At 36.3% G+C, this 20,152-nt stretch overlaps 1 protein-coding gene across 6 annotated transcripts in view; it reads right to left on the bottom strand.

Moving 5' to 3' along the window:
• The window catches only part of MYO9A (myosin IXA), a 256,379-nt gene that overhangs the window by 62,233 nt on the left and 173,994 nt on the right, over nucleotides 1–20,152 (bottom strand). For all 6 annotated transcript variants that reach the window (XM_077746199.1, XM_077746212.1, XM_077746209.1 and 3 more), the window contains 6 exons: nucleotides 19,343–19,485; nucleotides 16,532–16,755; nucleotides 15,904–16,020; nucleotides 13,967–14,155; nucleotides 12,647–12,694; nucleotides 2,940–3,051 (listed from right to left, as the gene is read on the bottom strand). In XM_077746199.1, coding sequence (XP_077602325.1) covers nucleotides 2,940–3,051; nucleotides 12,647–12,694; nucleotides 13,967–14,155; nucleotides 15,904–16,020; nucleotides 16,532–16,755; nucleotides 19,343–19,485 — 833 coding nt within the window. The remainder of the gene's footprint in view (nucleotides 1–2,939; nucleotides 3,052–12,646; nucleotides 12,695–13,966; nucleotides 14,156–15,903; nucleotides 16,021–16,531; nucleotides 16,756–19,342; nucleotides 19,486–20,152) is intronic.

Genomic DNA, 20,152 nt, shown 5'->3' with positions numbered 1-20,152 from the left:
AAAATTTCTTTAAATTTGAGACTGCTATAATATCACATATATATGTTTTGTATGGTATTAGAATAAAAAAATATTTTTTTAAATATTTTTTTATTTATTTCTAGGAGACAGAGAGAGAGACAGCGTGAGCAGGGGAGGGTCAGAGAGAGAGGGAGTGACAGACTCTGAAATAGGCTCCAGGCTCTGAGCTAGCAGTCAGCACAGAGCCCGACACGGGGCTCGAACCCATGAACTGCGAGATCATGACCTAAGCGAAAGTCGGATGCTCAACTGACTAAGCCACCCAGGCGCCCCAGAATAAAAAAATATTTTAACCCATTTTATTTAGAAAACTGAAGTTGAAAAACATGCCTAAATTTCTAACTACTGTCTAAGACGAAAAAGTTTTTCATCTTTCATGACAGCCTGCTCCTCCTTCCTGCATCTGCCATATTCCTACAGAGTATTTTCTATCTTTCTGACCTGACTCACAAATTCTTTATGCTCTCCTAATATACCTGGCTCTGCAACCTGCTAGAGTGACAGAAATACCTACTAAGAATAATCTAAAGAGTAAGAGAGACATTACCACCAAAGACCCTTACTGAAATGAAAACAAGTTGGGTAGCACATTAAGATCTAAGAAAGGCCTTATTTATTTATTATCTTACAAAGTCCAGAATAGAGCTCTGAGGAATCAGAATACAAATAATTATCAACTTTGGGAAAAAAGATATAGAAAAGTTTCAGAGGAGAAATTATTCCTTGGAGCAGGAGAGAAGAGGAAGAGGGCTGTTAGGCAGTTCAAAGTGGGAAGAAGCAGTGAGAGGAGAACACTGAAAACATATCTTACCACTGTCATTTTGCTATACCAGCTTTAGCCCCTCGATATCAACACCTAAGAATCCTTTTTTGAGCTCCTAAAACATAACTTGTGAGGTCTTCAAGACCGAGATCAAATAGGGGAGGCTGTATCATTGTACTGGTGAAATCACCAGTATAATCACAAAGAAAGTTAATTCTATTTAGAAATCAAACCAAGCCCACCCACGTCATAAAAAAAGTTTTTTTTTTCCATTTTCAGTTTTAAAACACAGAGACATTTATACCAAAGCTACTGGATTCAGACTAACATTAAATAAGTCAAGTTAATGGCCAACTACTTCTTATTTTGCTTTTACTATAATTTTTTAGATTATCAATAAGAAAATGAAAAAGAAACCACTGTTGAACAATAGAACAAGTCAACATATCTAATAATGGTGATTCCACTATGGTGAACATGATTTTTCATCCTTGTGCTACAGGACACAGCCCTTCCTAACATTTCGTTCATTCAATTCTAGCCCACTAGTAAACAAAACCTCACAGAATAACTGAAAGCACCACAGTAGTTGTATGGCATGACAGGAAAAGACTCTTAAGGTCCTCTATAAGCCAGCACCCACAACCAAGGTAACCTATAGAAGAAAAGTCTCTATTCACATTCTCAGACTTATATACTCCAATGAGAAGATTACAGTAAAGGAGCTCCTGGGTGGCTCAGTCAGTAAAGTGTCCAACTCTTGATTTCAGCTCAGATCATGATCTCACAGTTAATGAGATCAAAGCCTCACAGTGGGCTCTGCCCTGACAGCATGGATCCTGCTTGGGATTCACTCTGTCTCTGCCCCTGCCCTGCTTGCTCACTCTCTCTTTCTCTCTCAAAATAATTTTTTTTTTTTAAGAATATTACAGAGGTGCGTGGGTGGCTCAGTTGGTTAAGCATCTGACGTGATTTCAGCTCAGGTATGATCTCACAGTTTGTGAGTTTGAGCCCTATGCTGCACTCTGTGCTGACACTGTGAAGCCTGTTTAAGATTCTCTCTCTCCCTCTCTGCCCCTTCCCCACTTGCCCTCTCTCTCAAAATAAATAAATAAATTTTTTTAAAAAGTTTAAAAAAGAAGATTACAAGTAGGAAAAAAGTACTTTTTTGGTTACAGCCTAATAATATTTTCATTAATTCATCTGCCCATCTACCCAACAAATATTTATCAAAATTTTTAATAACAGAACTGTTCTAGGCACTGGATACATAAGATACATAAGAAACAATTAAGTTTTCTGACCTTATAGGTCTCTGTAGTGGGACAGCCTGACAAACAATAAAACAAATACTTAACATAATCTTGGGTGGTGATAAGTGCTATGAAGACTATTAAGCTGAGGAAGGGGACAGAAAATTAAGGAAGTGAGAATTAGGAGACAGAGTGACACTTAGGTACAACAGTAAGGAAAGAGCTAAGAGGTAACATTTGAGTGAAGACATAGATTAACTGATATAGTAAGTCATACTAACATTTGGGAGAAGAGCATTTCAGATAAATTAAGCTGCAAGTACAATGACCAAACAACACTAAATTTTGGCTACAGGGAGTAGGTGACAGAGTACAGTGAAATGAGGTTAAAGAATCAGGAAGTGTGAATTACTGTTTTATGTTACAAAAGATATAAGTAAACTTAGAAAAGAGAAATACCAAGTGGTTAAAAAAATTTCTCAAAGATCATTCATACTGGCTGAATAAAAATACTGTGTGGTAAATGGGTAATTGTCTTCCCTCAGAAGAGCTCTTCCTCTTGCTTCAAGGAAACACAAATTGGACCCTCAGGCTACTAAATGTGGATAAAAAACCTTTGGAAGACTGGCTTTTGCTGTTGAGTCCTGAGAGCAGGACCCAGATCCTTCTTAGCCACAAGCTTAAAGTGGGGCCCCTGGGACCTAGAGAAGTCAGCTCAGGTCTCTGGATTTTATTTTGCACTTCAAAGAACAGAAATATGGGTGTCTCACAAAGTACGTGTGTTCTGCCAGATGTGACAAGATTTTATAGCAAAAATGAGGTTTATAGTGAAATGTCTGGAACTGCTGCAATAAAGATGGATGAATTCCTTTTAAAAAAAAAAAAAGATCACTCATACTTACATTTGCAAACAGAGGCTCGGTCCATTATCCATATCAAAGAAGAACAGTACTCACAGTATGTAGGGATGCTATACTGGGTGGCCTTAAAGATATGACCATTGTGCTCTTCCACCTGAATAAAAAATATATATGTAGCATTTATTTTAAAGTCAAAATAGCAAATGCTGCCCTACCATGGTCAGCCAAATCCTTCAATCCCCTTTAAGTCTTCAATGGGCATTTACTCCAGGAGTAAGTATGATCTTCTGAGAAACTAAATAAAGGCAATTTATGTGGTCCCTATTTTCAAAAAGTTAACAATCTAGTAGAGAAACAAGACCAATTTGTATGAAAATAGAAAGCAATGCTACAAACATATAAAGCTGTCTTAGGTAATTCCGAATAAGCATTTTAAATTATAAAAAGCAGTGGTCCTCAAATTTATATTTTAGCCTCAAGAGCCGTTTACACTTTTGAAAATTAATAATGACCTTAAAGAACTTCAATGTGAGTCATACCTATCAATATATACCATATTAGAAATTAAAACTGAGGGGTGCCTGGGTAGCTTAGTTGGTCAAGCATCTGACATTGCCTCAGGTCATGACTTCACAGTTTGTGAGTTCCAGTCTCACATCAGGCTTGCTGCTATCAGCGCAGAGCCCACTTTGGATTTCCTGTTGCCTCTCTCTCTCTCTCTCTCTCTTCCTCCTCGGCTCCTGTTTGTGCTCTCTCACTCTCTCTCAAAAATAAATAAAGTATTTAAAAATATATATTTATTTAAAAATAAATTAAGTATTTATTTTAAGTATTCAATTCACTTAACATTAACATTAAACATATCACATGCTAACATAAGTAACATTTTTATGAAAAACAACTATATGTTTAAATCAAAGAGGTGACAAGAGGGGTATTATTTTACATTTTTGTAAATCTCTTTTATGTCTGGATTAATTAAAGAAACGTGGATTCTCATATCCATTTCTGCACTCAGTCCATTGCAGTATGCAGTTTAGTTTGAAATACTTGAAGAAAATCCACCTTCATACAGGTATGAAATTGGAAAACAGAAGAATAATTTAATTGTCCTTTTAGATAAAAATATACCATCAGAACTCTATAAATAAAATCCAAAGTCAATAAACTGATGAACAGATAAATAAAATGAAGTGTATTTATGTAATGGAATATTTTTGGTTATAAAAAGGAATACTGCACATGCTACAACATGGATGAATCTTGAGAACAGTATGCTAAGTGAAAGAAAACAGACACAAAAGGCCAAAATCTTACGATTTTTTCCCCCAAATGAAATGTCCATTTAAAATCTACAGAGACAAGAAAATGGATTAATGGTTGTCAGGACTGAGGGAAGAGAGAATAGGAGTGACTGTTTAATGAGTTTGGAATTTCTTTTGGGCATGAGGAGGATATTCTGGAATTATATAGTGGTGATAGTTGCCATATCCAGTCAATCTACTGAAACTCACCAAAGCCTATACTTTAAATGGTTGAAATGGTGAATTTTAGGTCATATGAATTTTCTCACAGTTTCATAAAAGGCTAGATCTGTTTGCAGTTCAATTGTTCAGCGATTTTTTTTTGAAACAACCAACATATGCAACTACTACATACTTCCCATATTCCTATTTGGAGAAACTGCCTTGATTTGTGCTAAGTTGTCAGCAGTATAATCATGATTCCTTTTGTGTTAACTCAGTGAAAAAGGAAAACAATGTTTATTTATTATTATGAAAATAGTGTTAATTTCGCAAAATCCCTGAAAGCATCTCAGAAACCTCTGCAGATCACACTTTGAAAACTACTAAAGAGTTTATATAAGTACAGAAAAAGCATAGAAGCATATATATCATATGGTTAACTACAATGATTATCTCTGCTTAAACACCCACTAATAAATATAACATGAAATAATAAAAAAAACTGTAAGTGAAAAACTTTAAAACCCTCTTAATGGACATAAAAATAGACCTACACAGAGAAAAGATTCAAAATCATAAAGATGTCAGTTAAAGTAATCTAAGTTAAAGTGCTACTAGATTTCTCCCCCTCTTGAATTCAGACAACTGAATTTAAAGTTCATATGGAAAAATAAGAATAGCTAGAAAAGATTTATAAAAGAAAACTGGGGAAGATTTAGCCCCGCCAATTATTATACATAATAAAAGCTCAATAATTAAAGTAATGTGGAATTGGCTCGTGAATATTCAGACCAATTAAGGGAACAAGATAAAAAGATCCAACATAAAAGGGAAAATAAGAATGTAAAAAGGCTAACATCTTGGGGCATCTGGGTGGCTCAGTTGGTTACACATTGGACTCTTGGTTTTAGCTCAGGTCACGATCTCCTGGTTCCCGAGATCCAGCCCTGCAATGGGGTCTTTGCCAACAGTGCAGAGCCTGCTTGGGATTCTCTCTCTCCCTCTATCTCTGCCCCCCTCTCTCTCTCTCAAAATAAATAAACATTAATAAATAGACAAAAACTGCAACAGAAAAAGAGGCAATGAATATAAATGTACATGTCACAGGGAAAAAAATCTAAATGGTACTTAAGCATAAGGAGAGATACTCTAACTCACTGATAATAAGAGAAAGGCAAACTAAAACTATAGGGAGATAGGATAGTTCATATCGTCCAGACTGACAAAAATTCTAAAAATTTAACTATGCAATTTCATATTATTGTTGAAACTGAGAAATGAGATAACCCCTTCAAGTAATATAGGCAGAATTGTACATTATGTATGACCAGGATTTCCAATCCTAGGAATCCCCATCCATTCTCTCTCACATACATATAGTTTTCCATTGTACCATTATTGTTTTTAACAGAAGAAGACTAAAAACAATCCAATGGTCGAGAAAGGAATATCAGACAGCTGTAAAACAGATTTCTACGTACAACTGTGTATTGGTTTTCTATTGCTGTTGTAAGAAATTACCATAAACTTGGCAGTTTAAAACAACACCCATTCTCAACTTCCCAGTTTTATAGGCCAGAAGTCAGACACAAGTCTCACCAGGCCAAAATCAGGTACTGCCAGGGCTACATGCCTTTCTGGATGCTATGGAGAATAACCTATTTCCAATCTCATTCACATTGTTGGCAGAATTCATATCCATGCAGTTATAAGATGGAAGTCCTATTTCCTTGCTGGCTGTAAGTGTTCTCAGCTTCTAAAGGTCATTCACATTTCACAGCTAATGGTTCCCCTTTCTCCATCTTCAAAGCTACCAACAGTAGACTGCATCCTTATCACGCTTCCTCTTGCTCTGACTTCTTCTACCTATCTCTTCCGCATCTTTCTTCAACTACATCTCTCTAAGCCTGGGTGGCTTAGTCAGTTAAGCGTCCAACTTTCGCTTAGGTCATGATCTCACAGTTCGTGGGTTCGAGCCCCGCGTCGGGCTCTGTGCTTACTGCCAGCTCAGAGCCTGGAGCCTGTTTCAGTCTGTGACTCCCTCTCTCTCTGACCCTCCCCTGCTCACACTGTCTCTCTCTCTCTCTCCTAGAAATAAATAAAAGATAAAAAAAAAAAAAAAAAAAAAAAAAAAAAAAAAAAAAGAAATATAAGATGAATTCAAACTGAGGAACAATACTAAAAATAACTGATATATGTTCTTAACCAATGTCAATGCACAATGAAACCTAAAACTAAGGAACTGGTCCAGATTAAAATAGCCTAAAAAGGCATGACAACTGAATACAACAAAGACTTTTTGCTATAAACAGACAATACTGAGACAATTGGTGAAAACTAAATAAATCTAGGTGAAGAAATATAGGGTCTTTTACTTCTCCTGCAAAATTCCTGTAACTCTACAATTATGTCAAAATGAAAAGGGGCCAGGGTAGAGAAGAAGGGTAGAAGGGGTATGGAGAAGAGACAGGAGAGGAAGGGGAAAGAAACTCAAATGAAATAAGAACAACTGTCAGTGAGAAGATAAAAATGGCTAGAACATGTTGGTAGAGAACAGGGAGAAATAAGGCTGGACAAGAGTGCAGGAGAAACCATGCAGTCCTTTGCAATCATTCATGCATTTACGCATTCAATTAAATATTTATAGATGCTTACCATGTACCAGGAACTGGAAGACACATTTGGTTGTACAAAAGAATGCTAACAACATCCATTATGCAGAATTTATTTTAATATAGAATTGCCAAGCTCTAGCTGGGCAGATGACTATCTATTCCAGCTTCTTTTGCATCTATGAACAGTCACATGAGTGGTTCTGGACAATGAAATGTGAATATAAGTGGTGTGTGTTACTTGTTAAGTTATGCCTAGAGTTATGGCTCTGTTGCCCTTTCCCTATCTCTGCTGGCTGAGATGCAGGCCAAGAGACTAAGACCTGAAGCAGTGACTTTGAAAGCAGGTACTGAGGACAGCAGATGGTAAAAGTTCCACAGTACAATGGAAGCAGAAAGAAAAGAGTTATTAAATGTTTCTGTATAAAAGGTGCCATGGAGGATGGAGGAGGTAATGACTGAGTTAAACACACAAAGTTGAGCAAAGGCACAAAAATGAATAGTATAATTAGGGAAAAGTAAGTACTTCTGTTTAAGGTGAGAAATACACAAAAATGGCCTTCAATAAATTGCAAAACAAATACTCAACCATCTTTAGAAATTATTCAAAAAACGTTCTATGATCATTCAAAATCCAATTGCTAAAATTCAGGGAAGCAAAACTGAATTGTAGTTTAATTCAGAAAGCTTATATATTAGTAACTATATTTATTCTATGTCAAGAAATGATATGTTAACCAAAGATGGTTAATCTGCATGAAGTTTACAACAAGGGCACCTGGGTGGCTCAGTCAGTTAAGTGTCAGACTTCAGCTCAGGTCACAATCTTGTGGTTCATAAGTTCGAGCTCCATGTCAAGCTCTGTGCTGGCAGCTCAGAGCCTAGAGCCTGCTTTGGATTCTGTGACTCCCTCTCTCTTTGCCCTCCACCCCAGTGCTCACACTCTGTCTCTCTCAAAAATAAATTTAAAAATTAAAAATAAATAAAATTTTTAAAAAACAAACAAAAAGTTTGGGAAGATGGTGGAGTAGGAGGACTCTGAGCATATCCTGTCCCACATTCAGGTCAATAAACAAGAGAGTGAACTGAAGACAGGGAGAACAATTCCACAAGATACAGAGAAGAAGCTGCATCTGAAAGGTTACGAAGGTCAGAAAAGAGGAGGGAGGCTGCGTACAGAAGGGAAAGAGCTCCATGTGCAGAGAGGGCAAAAAAGTAGCCCCTCACACCAAGGCAGCTCACATGGGGAAGAATAATCCCCATAATGTTTGGGTTTTTTGTTTTTTTTTTTTAATTTATTTTTGAGAGAGGGATAGACACAGCATGAGCAGGGGAGGATCAGAGAGAGAGGGAGGTACAGAATCTGAAACAGGCTCCAGGCTCTGAGCTAGCTGTCAGCACAGAGCCCGATGCGGGGCTTGTACCCACGAACTGTGAGACCATGACCTGAGCCGAAGTCGGACGCTCAACCAACTAAGCCACCCAGGTGCCCCGCCATAATGTTTGGTTTTAAAACCCAGGAGGCATTGAATTCGGTGAGTTTGGAAAAACAGTGGGACCTGCAGCCTGGAGCCTTAAAAGTCAGCTGACTCAGCACGGGGTAAGCTAGTGGGGGGCAAGTGATAGCTGGGTTACTACTATCTCTTAAAGAGATGGTAACCTACACAGAGAGACAACATAAAAACAGCAGTTTACACAATGCTGGGGGCAAATGGGAGACAGATATATTAACACTGATTTTGGAGTGAGCTGGGGGACTTCTATGATAACAAGGGAGCTGGCAATCATCATTTTTCTCCCCTGGCCCCCAGCATAAACATAGAGCCACCTACAGGATGAGAACCTGCAGACACTGGGAGTCTTGGCCCAGGGCTCAGGGCACATTTTGTTAAAGCTGCATCCTCCCCACCCACCCACCACGTGCAATGCTGCTACCATACACTTCACCCAATAGCACCCCGAGCCACAATCCTGCATCAGGCCCAACCACACCCAGCCATCATTGCACTGCCACACCGAGCCTCATGTCCCCAGCCATGGCAGCATTTCATGGATCCATCATAAAACTAGTGGCCCAAGGCCAATGTTGCTAACAATGCACCCTGCTCCCAAATTCCCCGGCAGACATGCCCTGTCAGAGCTGGCCTGTCTGATTCCCCCTAATACCACAGACAGCATGCACAGCACACAGAGAATCAGTGCAGATGATTGTACTGAAAGGAAAAGTGACTCAGACACAACAGCAGGGATATTCTCTCTCTAAGCCACACACAGAGAATATTCTCTTGAAGTTCCAAGTTCTGATGAAGAGGGAACACTGCACTGCAGAGCATTCTAGCATGCCCTCTTCATAAAGTCACTACTTTCAAGAACAGAAGACATAGGTGACTTTCATGACACACAGAAAGAGAAACAGAGAGGCAGACAAAATGAGGAGACAGAGAAATTTATCCCAAATGAAAGAAGAGGACAAGACCTGGTAATACAGATATAAGTAACAATGTCTAATAGAGAATTTCAAGCAGTGATCATAAAGATACTCACTAGACTTGAGAAAAGAGTGGAAAACATGAGTGTGGCCTTTACCACAAAGATAAGGAATAACAAAGCAGAGATGAAGGGCTCAATGAACAAAATGAGAAACACAGTTGATGGAATGAACAGCAGACAGGAAGAAGCAGAGGACCAAATTAATGACCTAGAAGACAGAGTAATGTAATCAAGCTGAATAAAAGAAAGAACAAGAATTACATGAAATGAACAGACTTCAGGAAACCAGTGACTCCATCAAACATAGTAACATTCTTATTATGGAAGTCCCAGAAGAGAGAGAAAAGGGGGTAAGAAAATTTATCTGAAGAAGTAATAGCTGAAAACTTCACTAATCTGGGGAAGGAAAGAGATAGTGATCTCCAAAGGAGGCACAGAGAATGCCCATCAAAATCAACAAAAGCAGAGGCACCATGGGTGGCTCAGTGGGTTAAGTATTTGACTCGGGTTTCAGCTCAGGGCTTGAACTCATAATTTCATATCAGGCTCTGTGCTGACAGTGCAGAGCCTGCTTGGGATTCTCTTATTCTTTCTATCTCTCTCTCTCAGCCCCTCCCCTGCTCACTTTGTCTCTGTCTCTATCAAAATAAATGAACTTAAGAAAAAATCAACAGAGTGCCTGGGTGGCTTAGTCGGTTAAGCATCCAACTTTGGCTTAGGTCATGATCTCACAGTTCCTGAGTTTGAGTCCCACATTGGGCTCTGTGCTGACAGCTCAGAGCCTGGAGCCTGCTTTGGATTCTGTGTCTCCCCTCTCTCTCTCTGCCCCTCCCCCCCCACTTGTGCTCTGTCTCGCTCTGTCTCTCAAAATAATAAATGTTTAAAAAATTTTTAAATCGGGGCGCCTGGGTGGCTTAGTCGGTTAAGCGTCCGACTTTCGCTTGGGTCATGATCTCGCGGTTAGTGGGTTCGGACCCCGCGTCGGGCTCTGTGCTGGCTGCTGGCTCGAAGCCTGGAGCCTGTTTCAGTCTGTGACTCTCTCTCTCTCTGACCCTCCCCTGCTCACGCTGTCTCTCTCTCTCTCTCTCCTAGAAATAAATAAAACATTTAAAAAAAAAATTTTTTTAAATCAACAAATGCAGACCCACAAACCATATTGTAATTAAATTTATGAAATATAGTGATAAAGAAAAAATGGATTAAATCGGTGGTAGGGATAAGGAGTATACTTGTGATGAGCACTGGATATTGTATGTAAGTATTGAATCACGATATTGTATACCTGAAACTAATGTACCATTGTGTGATAACGAACTGGAATTAAAGTGAAAACTTACACAAAACAAAAGAATAGCTTTCAAGACTTTATAGTCATGTGTATATAGGGGTATACATGTATATGACAACATAAAAAGTAATTTAAGAAATTTGATACGTGTATAAACAATGAATAAAAAAAGAAACTTCAAAATTAAATCCAAATATGTGGCAAAGGCAGTCCTAAGAGGAAAATACATTGCTCTCCAGGCCTATTTAGAGAGATTAGAAAGAGATTAGAAAAAAGAGATTAGAAAAAGTGCAAGTCCAAAATCNATGGGCATGGAGGAGGGCACTCGTGGGGATGAGCACTGGGTGTTATGTGGAAACTAATTTGACAATAAACTATTTGTATAAAAAAAATTAAATCCAAATACATTTGGAATCGAGACTAAAATAAATCCCAGATGATTAAAAAATTGTATAGGAAACAAATGAAACAATAAACGTATGAACAAAAGGCAAGGGAAAAGTGAAAGAAAATTATAATCAAATAATTATTTGTCTGAGAAAGATAAAAACCTCAAACTTAAAACAACTGGTAAGGGATGCTTAGGTAGGTCAGTCAGTTAAGCCTCTCACTTTGGCTCACGTCGTGAGCTCGTAATTAATGAGTTCAAGCCCTGCATGGGTCTCTATGCTAACAGCTCAGAGCCTGGAGCCTGCTTCAGATTCTCCGTCTTCCTCTCCTTCTGCCCCTCCCCCACTCATGTTCTGTCTCTCTCTCTCTCTCTCAAAAATAAATAAAAACAATAAAAAAAATTTTTAAACACTGGTGAATTTATATTTTTATAATAAATAAATCAACTATAAACAAAGTAAAAAGATAATTCCACTCAGAATATCCTGAAAAAGGGGAATAATATATATTTAATTTATTATGTTTATCTATCTGTTTATCTATTTATTTTGAGAGAGAGAGAGAGAGAGAGAGACTGCAAGCAGAGGAGGGGCAGAGAGAAAGAGGAAGAGAGAGAATCCCAAGCAGGCGCCACTCAGCATTGGGCTCAATCCTACTGAGAGATAAAGACTTGAGCTGATATCAAGAGTCAGAGGATTAACTGACTGAGCCACTCAGGCACCCCTACATACATTTAAATGCTTATAAAAGCACAGAATATTTCTGTCCTTGGCTACAGTGATTATCTCTAAGGAAAAACACTGGGAAAGAGGCTTCCTTTATAATGAATATCATTTTAAATTATGTTTATATGAATTTCTCAAACATAAAAACTAGTTAAAAATTTTAGAGATTATGCTGGCAAAACAGAACTAGACCAAGAGTATCACTGATGATGACTGGCAACACTGCCTGTTATTAAAATATATGGCAAGGAAGGTTATACAAACTTCTAGTTATAAAATAATTATTTATTTTAACTTAAAGTTATACAATAATTAAATCATGGGAATGTAATGTACAATATGGTGACTACCATAATGGATGATAAGAATACATTACACAAGTAAGAACATGAACAATGGCAAAATATGCTAAAATGCCTTTGAGAAAGTCTTTTAAATTAGAAGTAGTTATATTTGTAAAATCCTAAATAGTGCTCAGTTTCCTGTTTTTGTTTTTTTAGAAATGAGGGAAAGTTAAAAAGTTCCTATGTCTGAAAAGAGATTATTTGTACCTTTCATGAGTAAACATTTTCACTTTTCTGCTATTTTAGGAAACCACCACCAATAACAAGTCACAGAATTCAAGATACATTTGCCATTGTAAATTCTTGTAAAGATGTAAATGATTACCCCTTAGGCATCTGATAAACATTCCTTACATATATCCACAGAAATACTGTAAAATATACTTCAGACTACTAAAAATTATTTCTTACTAACATAACGGAATATAACTTACTAAATCAGTTTCTTTTTTCCTTCTTTTCTTTCTTTCTGTTTTTGGCACCTGATGGGAAAGAAATATAGAAACTGTAATATCAACAAAGATGAATGCACTTTCTTGCTTCTTTGTAAATTCTGAGATTTTTGCTCAACAGGTAATAGAGCAAGCGGTTCTTTATTCGTCAAGAGGAAATGTTCAGTGCTAGCAAGCAACTGTGAAAAAACTTTTAAGTTTAGTAGAACATAGTGCTCATAAAAGCAATAGAATAAAAGGACACTTTCGGGATTCTTGTCTTATTAAACGTTAGTTCTGTCCAGAAGCCACTCCATATTACTTTAAATGATTACTTTATTTTAATCATTAACTGAATTATTACTAACTTCTAAGATTGCACTTTCCATATTTTGGCTCTAAATAACTCCCCACTTCAAAGCTAAATATAAAAAGGAATCACATGGGATATGGAAAGGTCTTTTATATATATTTTCTGATAACTACAGTATAGAATGATCTAAACCTAACCTTCAAAATTATAAACAACAGCAGTACATAGGCCTACTAAAAATCTTCTTCTGCAACACATAAAGTCCTTAACCTAGACCTAGAACAGAAGAACTTTCAAAGAATTAATTATATCTGACTACTCCAAAAATGAGTTAAAGGGCTCGTAAATCTACATACATATAAACCAGAATAACTGAAAATAAAATGAAACCCAATCAATAAAAAGGTTCATAATATTCCTGATAACTAATAATTAGATACCTATTTATTTCAGCTGGGGTCCTAAAAGGAAACACTGATAACTTTGTCTAAGTTTGCTATCTTTTCTACAATAGGGATTTCATTATAATTATTTAATAGGACTAAAACAAGAATTAAATATCAAACTCCTAGTACTCAATAAATAAACTCAATAAATAAATGTTATTATTACTTCTATATAGATTTCCAGAAACACATATTCTCTTAAAACTGAATTCAAGAAGAAATATAATCTGTGGCTCCTTACATAAAGGCCATCAAATAATACAATGAATCACATCTTTAACCACGAGTTTTCAAAAGGAAATTCATGTAGTGAGCTCTATCAAAGTGGAAGGTATAATTTTGAGGACACACATTATATTTTAACTCAGCAAATAATATATTAATTGCAGAAGACTTAGATAATATGTCTGATAAACTTATAAGACAGACTCAAGTTTGCTGAATCTAAAGTAGTGCTAAAAGTGACGTTTCCTATGTTTCTCTCAAATATCAAACTCTGTCTCAAACAGACTCTTAAGAATTCTGAACTGAATCCTTTTAGAAATCAAAACATATTATATTTACCTTTGTGGGCATACAATCCAAAGTCTTGAATTCATTCATATATTCATCTAAGAACACTTTAAAAGTGTTAACCCAAACTCTGACTGGAGATTCCCTCCAATCACGCTGCTCAAGTCTCATGGTCTTTTCCAGAATCTGTTCAAATAATGCATAGAGGTCTTTATACCGTATGCTTTTCCCATCATCTACCTAGTAAGCAATAAGAGAAGAAATGTCAGGTTTTATAAAGAAATTCTATAAATAAAGACTGATTCAACTTGCATAAAGTAGTGTTTAAAATAAAGATTAGGATCCTTTCTAACGGGCATGCCCAGGAGATCATGTGGTATTTGTAAACTTCTCTACTATGGAATGTCTGTAAAATAAAACCTATTAACAATTTAATAAAGTCCTGGAAACTTCCCCATAAACTATATTTAGCTATAAAGATTATTTGCATCTCTTTTAATTACCCATTGCCTCAAAAAAGAAACTTGTTTGGATAGTTCCACTTTAAAATTAAAAGAAGGAATACTCGAATCCTTGTCTAATGATATATTAGATAACCTTTATTTTACTTTTCCAAAGAAGAGTGATATGCCCCAAGTAACACTGTATTACTTGCAAAGGAATCTACATGGAATTACTTTTAACTTATTTAAATAAGGTCTGGAATCTTTATGAGAAGAAAAAGGCTTTAAATGACCAAAAAGTGATATATACTTTAGAATTTTTTTCCCCTTCACTTCCTCAAAATAAGTTGAACATTTTTGATCTAGGGTTAGAAAGCCACTATAAAGCTTTGCTTTATAATTTTGGCTCTTCCTATGCAATTTAAGTGTATTGTAGCACCTAACAACCCTGAGTCCCTAATCTAGGAAATATAGGTACGAAGCAGAGAAACCCATGAGCATAATAAGCAGTTGAGCAGGATTAGAAAACTACGGCCAACGTTGTCTCCACCCAAACCTAGTCATTTGCCATAGCCTGATTACTACTCTTATTATGGTCTTGAAATGCCTATTCTCTCTGACTGCATGGTTGATGTTTCTGAAAAAGCAAAAAGTCATATTGAGAAAGAAAAAGTAGAGGGTACACAAGAAAGTTCTCCTGGTTTCTGTTTTCACAATAAATTATAGATTGAACAAAGAAAAATGATTACATACAAATTATTGCTGTATAGAATGTAAGATTTCATAGACTGTAGAGATCAAAGAATTAATTACTATATACTTTAGCATGGGAAATAAATCTTCCAAAACATAACCAATATCACATAAAATTATAAAGTAAATCTGAAAGTGAAATAAACTGATATATATAAATCAGTAAACATAAATACTCTAATTCCACTGGGGGGAAAAGTATAATAATTCCACATACATAAAAATTAGAAGCTAAAGATAGAGCTAAAAGGATAAGAAGTCAAAATAGTAGAGAGCCACAGATTCACATCTAGAGTATTTGAATTCATCATCTTAAGAAGATTCATTATCTTAAGTGGGGGGAAAAACCCACTTGAGGAAACTGAAGGAAGGTATTAATCTAAGATCAGTAGGTATGCTTTTCCCTACCTATTCCTAAAACAAAAACAAGGAATTTGAGAAATCTCTCATTGAACACAGCTTCTGTATGATCTTCTATAGCAGTGCAAAATTTTCATATGATGAACCACTGAGTATCTCCTAACACAGTCTTTTTTTTTTTAATTTTTTTTTTTAAATTTATTTCTAGGAGAGAGAGAGAGAGAGAGAGAGAGACAGCGTGAGCAGGGGAGGGTCAGAGAGAGAGGGAGATATAGACTCTGAAATAGGCTCCAGGCTCTGAGCCGGCAGTCAGCACAGAGTCCGACGCGGGGCTCGAACCCACAAACCGCGAGATCATGACCTAAGCGAGAGTCAGACGCTTAACCGACTAAGCCACCCAGGCGCCCCTCTCCTAACACAGTCTTAACTTACCGCCAAGGCAGATGAATAAAAGCTGAAGATATTCTGTCGAAATTCTTTCAGGGCTTTTTTAAATACAACATCCACTAATGTGTCTTTCTTGCTGTCTTCATTATCTAGGTCATTCATCTGGAGGCCACAGAAAGAGTTTTTGTATATAATTAACCAGTTAAAAACAGGTGAATATAATAGCGATATTGACTGGTTCTTCAACAATGATGGTCCTGATGGCCCTGAAATGCAAGCTCCTGCTATTATGAGACCCATGTAAAATCATGACTAGAGAGCCGTTTTATTACCACTAGATGATTTCTAAGATCTTTCTAACACTGTACTGTTCTACTGTTCTGTTACCAGAGAAAAAACTCCAAGTATACAATGGCAAGCCTCACTTTTACACACGGAATATAATGAGACAGTTATATAAAATGGAAGTCAATATTAATAAGCGTAAAACCTTAAATCTTATCCACCAAGTCTGAGTAATGGATATCCTATTAATTGTACCTTTTAATAAAGAAAAGACTATCTAACTTACTGAAGCATATATAACCTTGATCTATAAGGGCCATATTCTAATATATACATGTATTCTATAATCCAAGTCACTCAGGGGCTTAACTCAGCATGCAGAGTATACCTTTTTCAGAAGAAATTCATCCATACTTTTTAAATCATTGACACTTGCTATGATCTGGACAGAGTCATTTTGCCAGTGCATAGATTCCAAAGCCACATTGCTGATCTTCACACTTCGTTTCCGCTTTGCCTTTGGAGAAGGTTCTTTGTTCTCTTTGAACTCCTTCCGGCAACTACCAGGCAATTCTGGGCTCAAAGGAGGTGTTGAGTGATGTTGAACTAATTCTACAATTCAAGATAAGTATCCAGAAAAAAAAAAAAAAATTTTTTTAGTGAAAATATTGAAATCTCCACATTCTTCTTTTAAGTTTAATTTCATTTAGTAAGTCACTGAAGGAAACATGTAAATATGTCAAGTAACATTAATGTCTGAGGTTAGGTAATTAAGCAATAAATCCAGACTGCATATTTGTACAGAAAATGTATGTTAAAATTACCATTTTGCAATAGGAAATGCCACCATTTCTCCCAAGGGGCTAAGGTCTGTTACCAAAAACCTGGACAGAGGGGCCTGGTAAAACTGAAGCCTGAATCCCATATACTTCAGTCCCAAGGAAAAAAAGAAAATATATTCACCCTGGCACATTACATGCTGTTAACCCAGTCATAGTTTTACTGTATTTGTTTGAATGAACATTCATCTATATGGGAGTCCAGCAAACCAGTGAAATTTGCTAATTACAATTATTTCCTTACTAGGGTTTAAAGCCATAAATGTCCCAGTGATATATTGTGGTGTTATCCTGGCAACCTGTCTAGAGAGCCAGGTAAGGTAACTGGCTCACTTCTCCTTGGTCTCTTTAGTATTTACGACTCTTACATCTCCCAAATAACTGAATTTCTCAGAGAATTCTAGGAATTCTAGGATTCCTGAGAAATCTCCTGGAATGCATTAGATTTGTATATAATATCAGAAGGCTCAATAAATCTCTATAATCATTTATAACAGCAAAATTAGATTTCATGTAAATCCATCACAATCCAGAACTATAATGGGTTTGCCAAACCCTACCTGGGGCCCGATAAGAATGTTGGCCCCTTTTCACTTCACATTTCAGTTTGTTTCCCCGGCATATATTCACCTATCCAATGGTATTCCTTCTAAAAGCTAATTCTGATAATGAAGGAAAAAAGTAGCCCCCTACATGCTAAATGCCATTTCAGGTAGAAAGTAAGACAAACCCAATCTCAGATATATAGGATGTTATATATGTGCAAATTAGTATCAATTGATTTTAATACCATTATATAACCTAGACATATAAGTATATAATTATTTCATTTAGCAAAGGCAGTATCTTTCTTAAAAGAAATAATGATTATTACAGAAATTGTAATACTACTTCAGTATTAAAAACAAGGGCTACTTTAATAAACTGCTACCTAAAGATGAATAAAAAGCTATAATTTTAATCTTCATATCCTTATGAAGCAACACACAATAAAGCCCGCTAATAATATATGCTTCCATTAAAGAGTTTTATGGTTTCTTCTTGAGAATTAGCCATTGAGACCAGAACTCTGAAAAATGAAAAATTTAGAATGATTACTGTAAACCAGATAAAATACAGGAAGGAGATCCTCTTAGTAATGTAATGGTAAAAATTTCCCAAATTTCCAAACTGAATTTATAGTATTCATTTAATTCATTATTGGTTTTATCCAGATCAGTTTGCCAATTGATGGATAGGAGCAAAGCCACAAGATACAAAAATAGGGCTCTAACTACAGCTCTACCATTTTTTCCCCTGACACACACGTGCCTCTGCTTGGGCTCATCCATTCCTCTGTGAAACTTGATGATCTTTTCTCCCTGTCCCTTTATCTTATCCTAAGTATGAGAAGTTTTGTTTACTTATTATAACTGGGTCTGCTCTATCTTTCCTTTAGAGATAATAACTTTCTTTCTAGATCCACTTTCTATTTTATTCAATACTGGTATTTCACTTACTCACTGGTATTTCATCCACTCATTACCACATACCCATCTCGGGTATATATCCCATCACTGCTGAAGATAGCTGGCATTTTTATATAATGATTAAAAATTCTCACATGTGCTTGAGCAAAGGGCTTGGGGAAAACAGCATAATCATCTAATGCTGGAATTACTGGAATCCTTGGAAAGTTAGTAATTCTAGCATTTAGAAAGGCCAGTTTTCTCAACAGATGAACTAACTGTTGGGTACTTTCAAGTGTATTATGGTTGATGTCCAAGAAGTTAAAATAACAGCTACAATTATAAGGTCCAAGGCACTGACAGTGTATAGTACATACTTAATATACAGCACAGGGGTTTAGCCTCTGAAGCTATGCTACTTAAATTCAAATCTCAGCTCTGCTAACTACAATATATGCATAAGCAAATAACTTCTCTGTGCCTCAGCTTTCCATCTACAAACTGGAATAATCCTACCAACCTCAAAAAATTGTGAGGATCAACTGAGTTAATACATACAACATGCTTAGTACACTGTCTTGCACATGGTAAGCACTCAAATATTAGCTGATATCTTAATTTTTACTAATAGCACATATTTCTTAAGTGAACGAATGACAGCTAAATTTTTACACTGTAGAAAACTGAGGCTAACAGAAGATTCACTGTCATTTTTGAAGTTGTTACTGCACTGTTTTATACCACACTTCCTTGGAACTTCTATTATAGGTACAACATAATGTTATAAAGTTAAGGAAGGATTGAACAATCCTGGTCCTGTCTCATTAGAATATCTGGCCAACAGGAACAGTGAAGTCTCAGAAAGAGTAAAAAAACTTAGAAAGACAATCTCCACTCTCTGTCTGTTTTTACCATCTGGAAACTGATGAGCTGGAATCACATCTGAGCCAGCAAAGAATGCTGACACCTCTGACTGGGCGGCAGGTTTCACTCGGGTAGTCTTCTTCTCCCCTTGTCTCCCTTTGGCCCAGAATCTCATCTTAGCTCTCTGAGGTCTATTTTTAAAAATAAAGGAAAAATGGAAATTAGTAATGTTGCAATGACAATATGTGTACATCACTTTAACCTATATAAAGTAAGACCTTTCATGTGTATGACGTCATTTAAGTTTAATCATATTTAACCTTCAATTTCACATTTAAACTTCATCTGGAAGGGAGACAGTTTCCTCATCTTGAATACAAGAAGTAATAAGACCAGAGATGTTAAATAATTCCTCAAAATGAAATGCTACAAAGCAGTTAAGACTAGAAATCTAACTAATTTTCTGATTCCTAAACTGCTATCTTTTCATTCTTGTCCTCTTTCCAGCTTGGATTTATTAACACATAGACAACAACAAAAAAATACTTTTGTAAAAAAATCACTGGTATCCCATCACTCTAAAACATTTTGGTTTACCTTTTTTTTTTTTTTTTTGTAATTTCTTTCCAGACTTTATCCATAATTATGCCCATTTTTACACCACTGTAATCATGATGAAGATACAATTTTTTTTTTCAGAGACAGAGAGAAAGAAAGAGCCTGAGTGGGGCAGGCAGAGAGAGAGGAAGACACAGAATCCAAAGCAGGGTCCAGGCTCTGAACTGTCAGCACAGATGTGAGGCTCAAACCCATGAGCCCTAAGATCATGACCTGCACCAAAGTCAGACGTTTAACCGA

This window comes from Crocuta crocuta, unplaced genomic scaffold (genome assembly GCF_008692635.1).
Source record: "Crocuta crocuta isolate KB4526 unplaced genomic scaffold, BGI_CrCroc_1.0 scaffold130, whole genome shotgun sequence".
NCBI classification, from domain to species: Eukaryota; Metazoa; Chordata; class Mammalia; order Carnivora; family Hyaenidae; genus Crocuta; species Crocuta crocuta.
This window is presented reverse-complemented; position numbering and strand designations above follow the sequence as displayed.